Source organism: Oryx dammah, unplaced genomic scaffold, assembly GCF_014754425.2.
Source record: "Oryx dammah isolate SB20612 unplaced genomic scaffold, SCBI_Odam_1.1 HiC_scaffold_1, whole genome shotgun sequence".
Lineage (NCBI taxonomy): Eukaryota > Metazoa > Chordata > Mammalia > Artiodactyla > Bovidae > Oryx > Oryx dammah.
The window spans coordinates 28,719,404-28,735,734 of record NW_024070185.1 but is presented as its reverse complement, the minus strand read 5'-3'; the positions used below and the strand labels follow the sequence as shown (position 1 = coordinate 28,735,734).

Here is a 16,331-nt window from a genome sequence, read left to right as displayed (position 1 = left end):
GTTTGCAATGAATAATATCAGTACAGAATTTTTAAAAGGTGATCATCTTGACCTCAGGTGGCAACAGGGTATTGATCCCTAGGGAGCACAGAAGAGGACTGGAGGACAATGAAATATGAAAATGAAAAAAATCACGGCAATATATTTCACTCAGCCACTCTTAGCTCAAAGATTAACCAGATCCACAGTAAGGACTGTCTTCAGTTGTATGATCACATTTTAGTCGAATTTATTTATTAATTACTCTCTGGTTTGTGTGTACATGTATACGTGCATGTGCTTAAATATTTAGTACACTGTTCATTCCGTATTGTATGTATGGTCATTTTGAATTACTGACAACTAAATAGAACTTTTAGAGGAAAACTAAATAATTAAAAGGCTAATTTGAGAAATTTTAAGGAGGAGTTATGTTAACTAACATTTGCACTGAAGGTTCTAGGTGCTTAAGTCCATGGGAAAGTTGCAACAGGCAGGAGTTGTTAAAGACTTCTCTCTGGAGGAAAAACATTACACTTGCATCTAGTATTCCAGGCCTTAGAAATTCATACAGAATCTCAAATGGACTCTTTTCAGGTAACTTACTTGCTCAGCATTGGTTTCTCATCATTAACTGGGGTGACCTCTACAAAGATGGTTTTAAGTATCTTATGTTTCCCGTCTGACACCTGGATTGTAAAGTCATCAGCAAGACTCTCTGAATCATCATGCACGTACATCAACCTCATTCCTGGACAAAGGGAAAAAAGAAAAAGTAAATCTTTCTTATGATTAAACCATTTCAAAATCCGTCATAAATAATTTGTTTTAATTTCCAAGGCATTGCTATTAGCATGAGCTCATTAATCAGCACAATAAGGTAAAATCAAACTATTTTATAAAGTAAGAGTACCCTCCTAATTCATTAAAAGTTCCTATTTAAATAAGTTAGTATTTGATAAAGGTCTTACTTAAAGTCATGGAGAAAAAATATATTATTCAATAAACTGAAAGAGAACAATGGTGACAGGGTATTTAAATGAAACAAAAAATTAGTTCATTACTTACAGGAATTTGTATTTAGATCCCTACCTCAAGCCAACAATCAAAAATAAATTTTAGGTGAATCAAAATTTAAGTAAAAAACTATTTTTAAAGCCTATATATGGAACTTTCATATGTAGCTGGTAGAAAAGTAAAATGCTGCAGCTACTTTTGGAAAACAGTTGGACAGAGTTTTAGGTTTGATCCCTCGGTCAGGAAGGTCCCCTGGAGAAGGAAACAGCAATACACTCCAGTATTCTTGCCTGAAAAATCACATGGATAGAGGAGCCTGGCAGGCTACACTTCATAGGGTCACAAAAAGCTGGATACATCTGAGCACATGAGCAAATGGGATAAGATCAATTTTTCAAAAAGAGTAATGAAAAAAATCCTTTAGTCTGCTATTTCAATCTGTCATTTCCTTAAAGAGCAAATTATCACCTCAGAGAATAATGAATGATTATAGGTTGTTCTATATTTGTTTCAAATGTGGAAGTTTTGACAGACAAATCTCTTCAAATTTAGTTCCATAATCTTGATTGTTTTAAAAAGGAATTTTTTATTGTGTGATTAAAACCTTGGGGTAAAATACCAAAATTCACAAATATTATTTTGCTGATACTCTTAAGGTGAAAGAAAAGATATTATTTCTTTTTCAGTTACCCACTGTGTCTAGCTGAGACTTCATGTTCTGCATTAATCCAGAGCCCAGGGAAAACCCTTGAGGGATAAATGAATACAAGCGAAGGCCATTTCTTCAATTCCTCTTTCTGTGATTTATTACTGTCTTTTCTGGGATAAATTATTAAATCAATAACAACAAACAAATTGAAATGAAACATGATATACCATTCTTGAGAAGTTCCATGGAAAAGTTGTAGACAAGTTCATGCTTCTGACCAGGGTTGGCTGATTGCTTATATTGAAAAAAGTTTCTGCTAAATGCCCTGTTGATGAGGAGGCCATGACGCGGTTTGTGAGTGATACTGAACAGCAAGGGGTTCTTGGGAATGTCCCGGTCAGTAGCACTGATGATGGAAGAATCCAGCTCTCTCATCTGACCCTCACACACCTAAACAAACACAAGAGAAGTCAGCTGCATGTGAAATGAAACCTTTCTTTTGGCAAAAAGCTCAAAAAATAATTTTAAAATATCCTATAATAATTTTAAGAGATCCTCACAAATTTTCCATGAGGTTTGTGTGTAATGAGTCCTGAAAAGAAATTGCTAGTTTAACATGACCTTAGAAGACAATAAGACAATCTACTCATCTTTCTCATGTGTTTTTCTAAAGATTTCAAAGCACTTTATCCATTTCCATGAAGGACTAAGGATATATATAAACATATATATATATATAAAATATATAATCTCATATATATGATTCATAATTCAAAGATCAGGGACTAAAGCAATCAAAAAGATGCTTGCCTTCTGGAAGTGACAGAGTTCAGTTGTAAAACTGGGTGTAGACCCTGGCTGTCCTAACTTGCCATTTTAACCTCTGAAACTTGCTGCTCTCACAGTTCTTTTTTCCTGCTGTACAAATGGCATAAATATCTGCTCTACACACTGGGGGATGTTAGGTGTTTTTAATTTTTGTCATTGCAGCAAACACTACTGTATCTCAATTACAGTCAACCACAGTTGAGAGGATGCTCCTGGATACACAACAGTGTATATTTTAATGCTGGGTCCCTGATCTCTTCTCTGTCCTCACACCACTAATTTGCCTGAACAACCCCCCATCCCACTTCAAGTTTCATAATCCTTTAAGCATAAAGAGAACTGAATGTTTTTCATTTCATGTAGGATCTAGTTATTTAGAAACATTTGTACCATTAACATGGTACTTGGTCATCTTCATCTTCTTTTTCTCATAACAAGGGAACAAAAATTATTTCTGCCTCCTACTGTGAAATACAGCAAGATCTAAATAATATGAGTATGGAAGTGTAGTATGTGCTTATTGAGCACGTACAGAATCACTGTAAGAATATGAATATTCTAAAGAATCAAAGTCCAAATGAGACTGTGATGGCCTGTTCATCATTAATTATAAGACAAGGAAAAAATATCTAGCACTACTAAATACAGATAAACAAGAAGTAGGAAAGGGTAGAGGAATCCGAGAATGTCTTTGTGGCTGAGTAGGCATTTTATGTTTGAAGAAGACATGGGCTTTAGACTTGTGAAGATACTCTCTCTTCAGCCTCTCTTAAGGACTTTGAAAAGAACCTTCCTACAACTACTTTCATGTACATAACAAGAATCATATCTGACATTTAGGCTAAAATTATGCTGGTTCCCTTTTATCTGGCCTACATTTTAAAAACTGAGATGGCATAATAATTTAATGCATGGTGATAGAAGTAGGGAATCATCTTTGATAGGAACTTGCATTTTTCTCCAAAAACTTTAATAAAGCAACCGAAAAAAGATGCTCTAATCATCTTTCTTTATAAAGCTCAGGACTCCTGGACTCATTGTATGGCAGCCTTTCCCATTTACAAAATGGTAAATTCATGCACAAGATGACTGGGAAATTTTATCAAAAAAATGTGAGATTCTTCTTTGCACATTCAATAATGTATTGAGATTATAAATAAAAGGTTTAGATAAATAGACATAAAACACAGAAACTCACTAGTAGACAGCTTTGAAATAGATTATAATAACTTTAAAATCTCAATTTTTTTGTGCTACAAGTTGCAGCACAACTTGATGGAAGCCCAGCTAGCTATAAAATAAATACACTTTTCCACAAGAAAGCAAAATACATATGACTATTTTAAAAAATCGCTTGAAGCTTAAAGCCAGCTCTGCCAGTAACACATGGGGCTCCATATTTGTTACTCTTCAACAGCCTCTGTAAGCAATTCACAGGGGAGAAGAAAGGCATGATTACTTTCAGAGAAGAGCAAGAGACAAATTCCCAGTGGCCTAATTATTTCAGAAACTCCAACCCTAGATAGATACAAGACAATAGAGGTAGGTATAGAAGGAGTCATTTGTAATTTCTTCTCTCTCTCATAATTACTGAAGTGCTCTCTGGAGAAATCCATGTGCCAACAGAGGAGGAATGGCAGGAACTGGCTTTTAAGTCTATTCTGAGACTTTTAAATCTCTTCCTTTTAAGTCTTATATACCATTAAGACTTGGCACAAAATTAAAATCAAATAAAGACTTTTACATTTAGAATTTGATAATTTTTAGTGAAAAATAAGGCAAAATAATGATTTCAAAGCAACTCTGATCAATGTCTGAAAAAGGATGACAGATATAACAAGACTAATATGAATGACACCTATTTAATAAGAATTTTCTAAGGAGATGGTTAGATAGCATCACCAACTCAATGGACATGAATTTAAGCAAACTCCAGGAGACAGTGGAGGACAGAGGAGCCTGGGGTGCTACAGTCCATGGGGTTGCAAAGAGTAAGACATGAGTTAGCAACTGAACAACAGCAAAATGTGCCTGACCATCATGATAGTTATAGATCACCCTAAAGGAAGATCTGATACACATTTTGCAGATGAGGAAACAAAAGCACAGAGTGAAATAACTTACCCAGAACCCTACGACTAGTAAAAAGCAACACCAAGTCCCTCATACCCCAAAGCCAGTACTCATTCATTTAATCAGAATATGTTATGAGTAAACCTGGATTAAATAACTGTATAAAAATTAGGATTGCTTAAAAAGAGTAATGTGCTTATATGAAAATATTAAAATATAGCAATCAAAGGTTTTTTGAAGTAGAAAGTAGGGTATATTAATGATCTCTGATTTGTAGGTGAAAACATACAGAAAAGTCATATACATACATACCTACATATCATTGGCATGGGACACAAATTACCTCTGTGGAAATTAACTACTAAAAACTCAACTGATGGGGAGTGACCATGCACAGCTACTGTTAAAGAGGGAAAATTTCACAGTTCACTGTGTAAGTTTCACAACATTCTAACTTGTTTAACCACATATATTTATTATTTTTTTAAGACAACAGTTGTCTCAGCAGTGATATGCTGGGCCATTTTAACTATGTCTAAATTTTTAAATAAAACTAACAAATATTATTATATAATATAATAACATTTTTAAACCGCACAAAAATAATGGTCAAAATTGTATTTTTTTCCTGTCATATATCTTTATAAACAGCTGTATAAAAAAGATGCCTGTAGTTTGAGAATTAAGAATCCTTGCTATTGTAGCACTGGTTAAGTAGCATACTATGGAATCAGAGCACCAGGGTGCAAATCCTCTACTTTTTACTTACTGCCAAGCTCTGTGATCTGGGGACACTAACTTAATCTTTTTGGTCTCATTTATTGCAGTTATTACATGGCAATAATAATGCCATCACTTTAAAAGCCTATTATGAGGATTCAATATGAACACATGTAAAGGGTTTAGAACAGGACCTACTAGCAAGTACTGCATTCTATATACAGACAACCTAATTTAAACTATGCAACTGCTATCTGTTAGCAGTTGCTATTATCATGACCATCATCATTACTATTAGAAAAATACTTATCAAGTGACTGCATTACATAACACAGGTTACTGCCCTCTTTACTCATTGACTTGATGTGTTAAGTGCGCAAAGACCAATGTAAATAGATTAGTGAAAATAAAAATTAGAAATGACAAAGAGAGACTAAAAATTCAAATATCTTTCTTACAGTAATATTCTGCACTATAAAATCAGGAGCTTCATCATTTGTAGCGTTGATTATAATGTAAAATGGTATCTCCATGGAGTGTTGCTTCCCATCAGTGACATACAACACAAACTTGTCAGCCGTTGGTTCCATCCCCAGATGCCTGGACTGCACATAGTTAATATGTAAAGCCTTCATGTCTTTCCACTGAAACGAAGCTAGAGCACACCAAAATGGAGCAGGTAAATAAACCCGTGGTGGATTCATGTCAAGGTATGGCAAAACCAATACAGTATTGTAAAGTAAAATAAAGTAAAAATAAAATTTAAAAAAAAAGAAAAGAAAATCATATTTTCCCAAGCTACTGGTCCTTAATCCTTAACCCAATAGCCTATTTCTCAGCAGAGTAAATAAGAGATCACAGCAGTTGACCTAAGGATCAGTCATCAGGGACTTCTACAATGACTATACCCATCAACATAAAAACATACCCTAAATTACAAGGAAGAATTAAAATGTGCATGGAGAACAGAAGGGCTGAAACTACTAACTAGGATGTAGGGACTCTGTGACCATCATTCACATAGTTGGAATGAATGCCAGAGACTGTCCCTTGATTAAAACCAGTGCTCCAGAGTGAGCAGTTCTTGTCATATTTGAACAAGAAAGGAACCATCTCTTTCATATAAAGGCAAATCAACAGTTCATCAATCATCTGCCTGTTGGTCGTTAAGTTGTCTCCAGCTCTTTGCAACCCCATGGGCTGTAGCCCACCAGGCTCCTCTGTCCGTGGAATTTTTCAGGCAAGAATACTGGAGTGGGTTGCCATTTTTCTCCAGGGGATCTTCCCCATCTAGAGATCGAACCCCAGTCTCCTGCATGGCAGGCAGATTCTTTACCATCTGAGCCACCAGGATGGTAGTCTATTGTCAGCCTACTTGACTGCATAGCAAGCAACTGGCAGGAATGAGTGAAATTAACTGACCTGCTATTATGGTATTCTGATATTGACTTAAATCAAAAGATAAAAATGCTCTGTGTTGCATATTAAGTCACAGGTGGTGGTTTAGTCGCTAAGTCATGTCTGACTCTTGCAACCCCATGGGCTGTAGTCTGCCAGGCTCCTCTGTCCATGGGATTTTCTAGGCAAGAATACTGGAGTGGGTTGCCATGCCCTCCTCCAGGGGATCTTCCTGACCCAGGGACTGAATTCCAGTCTCCTGCATTGCAGGCGGATTCTTTACCAACTGAGCTAACTAAGGCCCCCACCCTAAGTCACAGGAGAAACTGCAATTAATGCAATTCATCTTTAATGCATTAATCTTTCTTCCAACTCCATTGAGACATAATTCACGTATCACTGTGTGAGTTTAAGGTGTAAGACATGTTGATTTGATACAAGCATGTATGTCTTCTCTGAAAAAAGGTCTATTCAAGTCCTCTGCTCATTTTTTAATCAGATTGTTTAGCTTTTTGTATTGAGTTGTATGAGTAATTTATAGATTTTAGATTTTATCTCCTAACAGCTATGTGGTATGTAGATACTTTCTCCCATTCTAAAGATATTCTTTTCATTATATTGATTGTTTCTCTTCCTCTGCAGAAGTATTTTAATATAGTCCCACTTCTTGATATTTTGCTTTTCTACCTTTGTTTTGGTGTCACATTAAAAAAATCATCACCAGACCCACATTAGGGAACTTACTGCCTATGTTTTCTTCTAGCAGCTTTATCATTTCATGTCTCATATACAAGACCTTAATCCATTTTGAGCTATTAAATTCTGTGTTGTAAGATAATAGTCCAGTTTCATTCTTTTGAATGTGTCTGTCCATTTTTCCCAACACCACTTCTTAAAGAATGCTTTGCCCATTGTATTTTCTTGGTTCCTTCATTAAAAATTAATTGACCATATATGTATGGCTTTATTTCTGGGCTCACTATTCTGTTATGTTGATCTACGTGTTTGTTATTTTTTTCTGCTTTGATTATGATAGCTTTGCAATAATCATTTGAAATTAGCAGGTATGATGCTTCCAACTTTGCTCTTTTTTTCTCAAGATTTCTTTGGCTATCTGAGGTCTTTTGTGGTTCCCTACAAATGTTAGGATTATCTGTTCTATTTCTGTTAAAAAAAAAAAAAGTCATTGGAATTTTGATAGGGACTGCACTGAATCTACAGATAGCTTTGGGCAGTAAGGACATTTTAGCTATATTTACACTTTCAGCCCATCAACACGCGATGTCTTTCCATTTGTTTGTGTCCTTTTCAATTTCTTTCACCAAGACACCAATTCTATGTCTTATAGTTGGTACATAAATTTTTCCCTACCCTGGTTAAAATTACTCCTATATATTTTACTGTTTTTTATACTATTATAAATGAGATTGCTTTCTCTTCTTCTTCTTCAGAAAGTTTATTGTCTATGTATAGGAATACAACTGAGTTTTATATGTTGATTTTTTACCCTGAAACTATGGAATCTGTTCATTAGTTCTAATGGTTTCTGGTGAAGTCATTAGGAATTTCTATATATATATACAATATCACATCATCAGCAAATAGAAACATTTTACTTCTTCCTTTCTGATTTTCTTCTTGATCTCCTTCTCTGGCTATGATTTTTCAGTACTATATTGAATAGGAGTGATGCAGGTGGGAAATTCTGTCTTGTTCCTGTTCTTAGAGGGAAATTTTTCAAACTTTCGCTGTTAAGTCTAGCTAAAAGTTTGCCACTTTCCTTTATCTTTAAAGAAAAATCAACTCAGTTTCGTTAACTTTCCCCATTGTTTATCTGTTCTTTATTTGTTTCTGCTCTGGTCTTTATTATATCCTTCCTTCTGCTAAATATGGGCCTAATTTGTTCTTGCTTTTCTAGTTATAGGTTATTTACTTTTTTAATGCAGCATTTATTGTTATAAAACTTTCCTCTTAGCACTGTTTTTGCTGCATTCCATATATTTTGCTGTGTTTTGTTTCTATTTTTATTTGATATTTTTAAGTTTCTTTCTTATATTTAGTCTTCGATCCATTGGTTATTCAGGAATGTGTTAATTTTCACATATTTGGGAACTTTTTAGTTATCTCTAGTTATTGACTTTAACTTCATGGCATTGTGGTTAAAAAAAAAAGATACTTGGTACAATTTTGATCTTTTTAAATTGTTAAGACTTCCTTAGTGACTCATCATATGATCTATCCCAGAGACTGTTTCCTGTGCATTTGAGAAGAATGTGCATTCTACTTTTGTTGAATGGAATATATGTATGTCTGTTGGATTCATCTGGTTTAATATATAGTTCAAGTCTAATGTTTTCTTACTGATTTTCCACCCAAATGATTCATCCATTGTTGAAAATGGGACACTGAAGTCCCTACTATTATTGTATTGTTGAGTATTACCCTTTTCAGATCTATTATAGTCTAGTGAAGTCACTCAGTCGTGTCCGACTCTTTGCAACCCCGTGGACTGTAGCCTACCAGGCTTCTCCGTCCATGGGATACTCCAGGCAAGAATACTGGAGTGGGTTACCATTTCCTTCTCCAGGGGATCTTCCTGACCCAGGGATCAAACCCAGGTCTCCCACATTGGAGGCAGACGCTTTAACCTCTGAGCCACCAGGGAAGCCCTTTTCAGTTCTATTAGTATTTGCTTAATATATTTAAGTGTTTCAATATTGTATACAGATACATTTACCACTATTATATCCTCTCAATGATTTAACACTTTATCATTATATAATGACCTTCCTTGTGTCTTGTTATACTTTTGACTTAAGAGACTATTTTGTCTAGTTTATGTATATCTACCCTTGCTCTCTTTTGGTTTCCATTTGCAAGCAATGTCTTTTATCATCCCTTCATTTTAAGCCTGTGTCTGTCCTTGAAGCTGAAGTGAGTTTCTTGTAGGCAGCGTTGAGTGGTGTCTTGTTTTTCCTATTCATTCTACTAACACAACTAATTGTAAACCCGGCTTCTCTTGTATTTAAAATGGATATGCCCCAAAAGGTGCTTACAGAATAATTTACTTCTGAAGTGTTGCCTTTGAATGATTTTGGTTTTGGCATTTGTTTTTGCTTTGGTTGTTTTCAAGTGAAACAGCAGAGCTATTCAAGTTTCTGAGACACACTTTGGTTTTAAAGTTAATGTCATTATCTTCAATATTTCCATGATATATTTCCTACTCTTTTCTGCCTGTATCTTTTAAAAGTGTTAAAAGAAACTGTGAGAATAAGACTGTGAGTTTCACCAGATTTATTATGTCACAGTATTCTGTGTTGCTATTGGGGCCTTTTTTTTTTTTTTAAACTTTACAATATTGTATTGGTTTTGCCATACATCGACTTGAATCCACCGTGAGTGTACACGTGTTCCCCATCATGAACCCACCTCCCACCTCCCTCCCCATCCCATCCCTCTGGGTCATCCCAGTGCACCAGCCCCAAGCACCCTGTATCATGCACTGAACCTGGACTGGCGATTCATTTCACATATGATAATTTACATGTTTCAATGCCATTCTCCCATATCATCCTGCCCTCGCCCTCTCCCACAGAGTCTAAAAGACTGTTCTATACATCTGTGTCTCTTTTGCTGTCTCGCATACAGTGTTATCAGTACCTTCTTTCTAAATTCCATATATATGAGTTAGTATACTGTACTGGTGTTTTTCTTTCTGGCTTACTTCACTCTGTACAATAGGCTCCAGTTTCATCCACCTTATTAGAAGTGATTCAAATGTATTCTTTTTAATGGCTGAGTAATATTCCATTGTGTATATGTTCCACAGCTTTCTTATCCATTCATCTGCTGATGGACATCTAGGTTGCTTCCATGTCCTGGCTATTATAAACAGTCCTGTGATGAACACTGGGGTACACGTGTCTCTTTCCATTCTGGTTTCCTCGGTGTGTATGCCCAGCAGTGGGATTGCTGGGTCATAAGGCAGTTCTATTTCCAGTTTTTTAAGGAATCTCCATACTGTTCTCCATAGTGGCTGTCCTAGTTTGCATTCCCACCAACAGTGTAAGAGGGTTCCCTTTTCTCCACACCCTCTCCAGCATTTATTGCTTGTAGACTTTTGGATAGCAGCCATTCTGACTGGTGTGAAATGGTATCTCACTGTGGTTTTGATTTGCATTTCTCTGATAATGAGTGATGTTGAGCATTTTTTCGTGTGTTTGTTAGCCATCTGTATGTCTTCTTTGGAGAAATGTCTGTTTAGTTCTTTGGCCCACTTTTTGATTGGGTCATTTATTTTTCTGGAATTGAGCTGCAGGAGTTGCTTGTATATTTTTGAGATTAATTCTTTGTCTGTTCTTCATTTGCTATTATTTTCACTATGGGGGCCTTTTAAAACATTATTTCTTCAATATTTATCCTTACATTTTCCATAAGTGTAATTTCCATTTATTTTGAAGTAAACTCCCATACATGCGAAATTTTAAATGAAAAATTAGAATGAAAAACAATAGTATTTGAAAGTATCAGTGATAATAATAATTCCTCAAGTGTAGTACTTTGAACATTTTTTAAGTCCTAACCCAGTTATTAAACATAACCTAGTCTCAAACAAAGGCTGATTATTGCTGGACATAAAACCATGACTTACCTATGCTGATGCCCATATTGCTCTTTTCAAAACCTGCAGAAGGGAGTGTGTTTTCAAGGTAGCCAAACTGGGGAGGAGAAACCAAAACAAATTCCAAGTCATCTGCTGCAGTGTCAGGATCAGTGGCAGACAAATGGTTAACAGTAAGGGCTGCTGAGAAACCCTCATCTACAATGAATATGGTACCTGCGTGCAAATAATAACACAATTATGACTTACTGTGAAATCCTCTAATCAGAATAGTGAGGACAAAAGGGAGTGATTGAAATTCCAATTCAGAGATGTCTCCTATACACAAATGTACTTCCATGGGAGATGTTCATTTCCTTTAGCATAATTCTCCTTATGGTGAAAATATTCAGGGGTAATGGGTAGAATTTAATTTGACTTATGGAATTATATTTTTTCTTGTCTAAGAAAGCCAGACTATTACAGAAAGATAGAAGAAATACTAAATGCTCCAGTACAGCCCTTTAGTCATTCTCAAGGAACTCTGATTTCCCCTGTGTCTCTATAGAAGTGACAAATGAAAATAAGAATTGCCAAAATGTTTTAATGATAAGCCACTGAATGTGGTTTATATACTCCTCAAGATCAGTTGTTACCTCTGTTTGTCAGAGCGTTAATTGCCTGAGAACTATTATGAATTGCTCATAACGAGCATTTTTTTTATGCCGTAGTGCTTAATTATTCTGTGGGGATAATGCTTGCTTTCCAGAACACTGCTTGGGAGACAGTTTGCAAATTACAATAACATTCATACATATGCTTGCATTTCTTTTCTGAGAGTCAGAACATATACATAGTGCCTACAAAGAGATGACTTCCTAAAAAGCAAATAAGGTTAAATATATATAAATAGTCCCACTGGTATATTCATTCTATTCTAATAGAAATTGTTTTGGATAAAATAAATTACTGTCTCTACCAGGTAAATGATACTTTCCCATGTGAAATAAAACCAGAGTATCTGAGGATTACAATGTTGTCTTCATTTTAAAACACACACACACACACACACACACACACACACACACACTTGCATTCTCTCTCCATATGGATTTATCTAAATTTTTAAACAAGTTATTTCTTTTTCCCTGTAATCTTTCACAGATCTGAGGTTTCCACAAGTCTGTTTTGAGACAATTATTAGAGGCAACTTTGTATGGTGGTTTTCTATTTTGACTATAATAAAGGGCATTATTTCACTGGACCACGGGTATGACTAGGTGAGATAATAGAAACTTAAGAGAAAAAAATATGGCCACCTATGGCAACTGAAGGCGGTTGGTTGTCCACTGGATACACTGTGATGTTGAGATCATACATTGGAAAGGACTCATGAAGAGGAACAGATGGATGAGGTCCATTGTAACAGCAGCCATTCACAAAAGGACCAGCTTCTCTGTCCGAAACCACCAATGTAATGGTGTCGAAACAAGGCATCAGGCCAATCTCACCACCTGGAAGACACAACTATAGCTGAAAGATGACTTATAAAAAATGCAGACTACCAAGATCAAATTGCCTTAGACTTCCTCTACAAGCATAGAATGGCAAGGAAAGGAACTTATGTGGTTAAAATGTGAAACTCAATTTTATTACTATGAAATTAAATAGAGTCATGAAAATAATGCAGAAATGCTTGCCCATCTGTTGCCTCTGGTGCAAACCCTGCCAGCCATCTATCACCATATGGAGGGGCAAAACAGGGCTAACAAGGGTCTGACAGTTCACAAATGAACAAGAGAGACACAAAGCTGGACTCGGGATGGCTTCGCTCTTCTCCCATAATTATTAGTGTTAGGACCAACCACAGGGAAAACAGAAGGCACCCTGTCCCTCTGGTAATTGTCTTCACATTTGCATTAACCACCTTAATTGAACAACCACTCACTGCAGAAGAAGCTGAATAGGTAAAATACAAAGATAACCCACATCTTTGTCACTTGCTTCAGTATTTTCCCATTACATATAGTCAAGATGTTAGCAAAATAGCAACAGCACCTGGATAAGAAGAGACCCTAATTTTCGTCTTCTTTTTACTCTTGAGAGCTTCCATCTATGGGATTCAAAATGGTCCCAACTTAAGTCATAAGAGGAAGAAGGAAGAAAATATCAGGACTAGATACTTTATCAGTAAACAAGACAATCTATTATTGGATTACTAATGAACAGCACAGAAGTAGGAATGCTTACTATCCAAGGGGGCAGAAAAGTTATGTAGACGTGCTTTTGATAATTCTCATACATTATTCTAAAAGTATCAACAAGGAAGCAATTATGTTTGAAGTTTCGATGAGACTAGGGCATAAAAGATCAGGAGCAACTTCTCTTTTCACAAGACACATTGGTCAAATCTATAGAGCATTGTACTTGGAATTATTACACCTGTTTAAAAAAATGACACAGAATATAAAAAGGAACAAAACTGGGTCATCTGCAGAGATGTAGATGAACCTAGAATCTGTCATACAGAGTATAGTAAATCAGAAAGAAAAAAAACACATATTAATGTATATATCTCCCATGTTAGTAAGGTCATGCTTAAAATCTTGCATGCCAGGCTTCAGCATTACATGAACCAAGAACTTCCAGACATCCAAGCTGGGTTTAGAAAAGGAAGAGGAACCAGAGATCAAATTGTCAACATTCACTGGATCACAGAGAAAACAAGGGAATTCCAGAAAAACATCTACTTCTGTTTCATTGACTACACCAAAGCCTTTGACTGTGTGGATCATAACAAACTGTGGAAAGCTCTTAAAGAGATGGGAGTACCAGACCATCTTACCTGTCTCCTGAGAAACCTGTATGAGTGTCAAGAAGCAACAGTTAGAACCCTGTATGAACAACTGAATGGTTCAGGATTGAGAAAGCAGTACCACAGGGCTGTCTGCTGTCCCTCTGTCTGTTTAACCTATATGCTGAGCACATCATACAAAATTCCAGGCTGGCTGAGTTATATGCTGGAATCAAGATAGGTAGGAGAAACATCAACAACCTCAGATATACAAATGATACCACTCTAATGGCAGAAAGCAAAGAGGAAGTAAAGAGCCTTTTGATGAGGGTAAAGAAGGAAAGTGATGAGCCTGCTTAAAACTAAATATTAAAAAAATCAAGATCATGGCATCTGGCCCCATTACTTCATGGCAAAGAGAAGGAGGTAAAGGCGGAAGTAGTGCCAGATTTCATCTTCTTGGACTCTAAAATCACTGGAGATGGTGACTACAGCCATGAAATAAGAAGACAATTGCTTCTTGGCAGGAAAGCTATGGCAAACCTAGATAGTGTATTGAAAAGCAGACATTGCTCTGCCGACAAAGATCCACATAGTCAAGACTATGATCTCCCCAGTGGTCACGCACAGTTGTGAGAGCAGGACTGTAAAGAAGGCAGATCCTCAAAGAATTACTGCCTTCAAACTGTGGTGCTGAAGAAGACTCTTAACTGTCCCTTGAATAGCAAGGAGATCAAACCAGTCAATCTTAAGGGAAATCATCCCTGAATACTCATTGAAAGGACTTTTGCTGAAGCTGAAGCATCAATATTTTGGTCACCTGACATGAACAACTGACTCATTGGAAAAGTCCCTGATGCTGGGAAAGACTGAGGGCGTAAGAAGAGGGAGTCGGAGGATAAGATGGCAGGATGACATCACCGATGTAATGGGCATGAACTTGGACAAACTTCAGGAGATGCCGGGGGACAGGGAGGCCTGGCGTGCTGCAGTCCATAGCGTTGCAAAGAGTCAGACACAACTGGGCACACCACCAATGCATATATAGGGAATCTAGAAAAATGGTACTTATGAACCTATTTGCAGGGCAGGAATAGAAATGCAGATGTACAGAACAGACTTGTGGACACAGAAGGGGAAAGAGAGGGTGGGGCCAATTGAGAAAGTAGCGTTGACATACATATACTACATGTGTAAAACAGATAGCTAGTAGGAAGCTTCTGTATAGCATAGAGAGCCCAGCTTGGTGCTCTGCGATGAGCTAGAGAGGTGGGATGGGAGGCTGGGGTGGGAGGGAAGCTCAAGAGGAGGGGATATAAGTATATATATAGCTGATTCACTTCACCGTACAGCAGAGATTAACAAACATTATAAAGCAATTATACTCCAATTTAAAAAATGGCAGACAAGGAAATATTCAAAATATTATTGAGTAACCAAACGATTAAAGAATGAGAAGACTGGGCTTACTTTTTTAAAAAGAATAAAGTTGAGACATTAAAATTAAACAATCAGCCTTCTACTTTAGGAAAAGTAGGGGAAAGAAACCACTTATCTATTCATATTTATAAAAAAGTTAATTGGCATAAAACTTTTTTATGCAATACTCACTTGATAAATACTTATTTAATGCTTGTTGTGTGAAAATTAGTGTTCTGTGTGCTCCAGCGGAGGGAAAGACAGACATGGTGAAAATGTCAAGACAGTTCAAAAAAATATCAAATGTTCAAAGACCTACTATATGTCAGGAGGGGACACAGTCTAATGGGAGGGGAAGAAATGAAGTCTGGTTAGATTATCACAGATGTGTGTATATATTAAGTGGAACCATATGCAATTGCTACTCTGAGCCATTTTTAACCTATTAAATGGAACATTCATCTATCTCAGCCTGATTATTACACATTAGGTGCTGAGGGTGAAGAAGGATGAGAGCATAGGCTGATGATGGCATGGGGGGCAGAAAGCACATGCCAGGGAAAATCAGAAAAATCTTTCTAGATGGCCCTGCTCACTTTGTACTGAGCATTAAATAATGAATGGTTTATAAGGCAAATAAGGCAGAGAACTGGGAGATGGGTGAGAAGATGTGTAGGAAGCGGGAGTGGGGAAGAGACATGGAAAAATAATTCTAGGAAATGAAAACAGCTTAACCAAAAAATCGAACACAGTACATTCCGTAACTGTAATTTCAATATAAGAAAAGCATGTGAGACATTCATAGAAAAAGCTGGAAATGTTGGCTGAGTGTTAAGCCACAAAAAAAAGGCTAC

At 36.4% G+C, this 16,331-nt stretch overlaps 1 protein-coding gene across 1 annotated transcript in view; it reads right to left on the bottom strand.

Moving 5' to 3' along the window:
- FREM1 (FRAS1 related extracellular matrix 1) overlaps positions 1–16,331 on the bottom strand; it is a 149,508-nt gene that overhangs the window by 66,417 nt on the left and 66,760 nt on the right. Inside the window, exons 16-20 of the mRNA XM_040240145.1 lie at positions 12,584–12,778; positions 11,316–11,501; positions 5,725–5,921; positions 1,873–2,095; positions 586–730 (exon numbers count right to left, since the gene is read on the bottom strand). Coding sequence (XP_040096079.1) covers positions 586–730; positions 1,873–2,095; positions 5,725–5,921; positions 11,316–11,501; positions 12,584–12,778 — 946 coding nt within the window. The remainder of the gene's footprint in view (positions 1–585; positions 731–1,872; positions 2,096–5,724; positions 5,922–11,315; positions 11,502–12,583; positions 12,779–16,331) is intronic.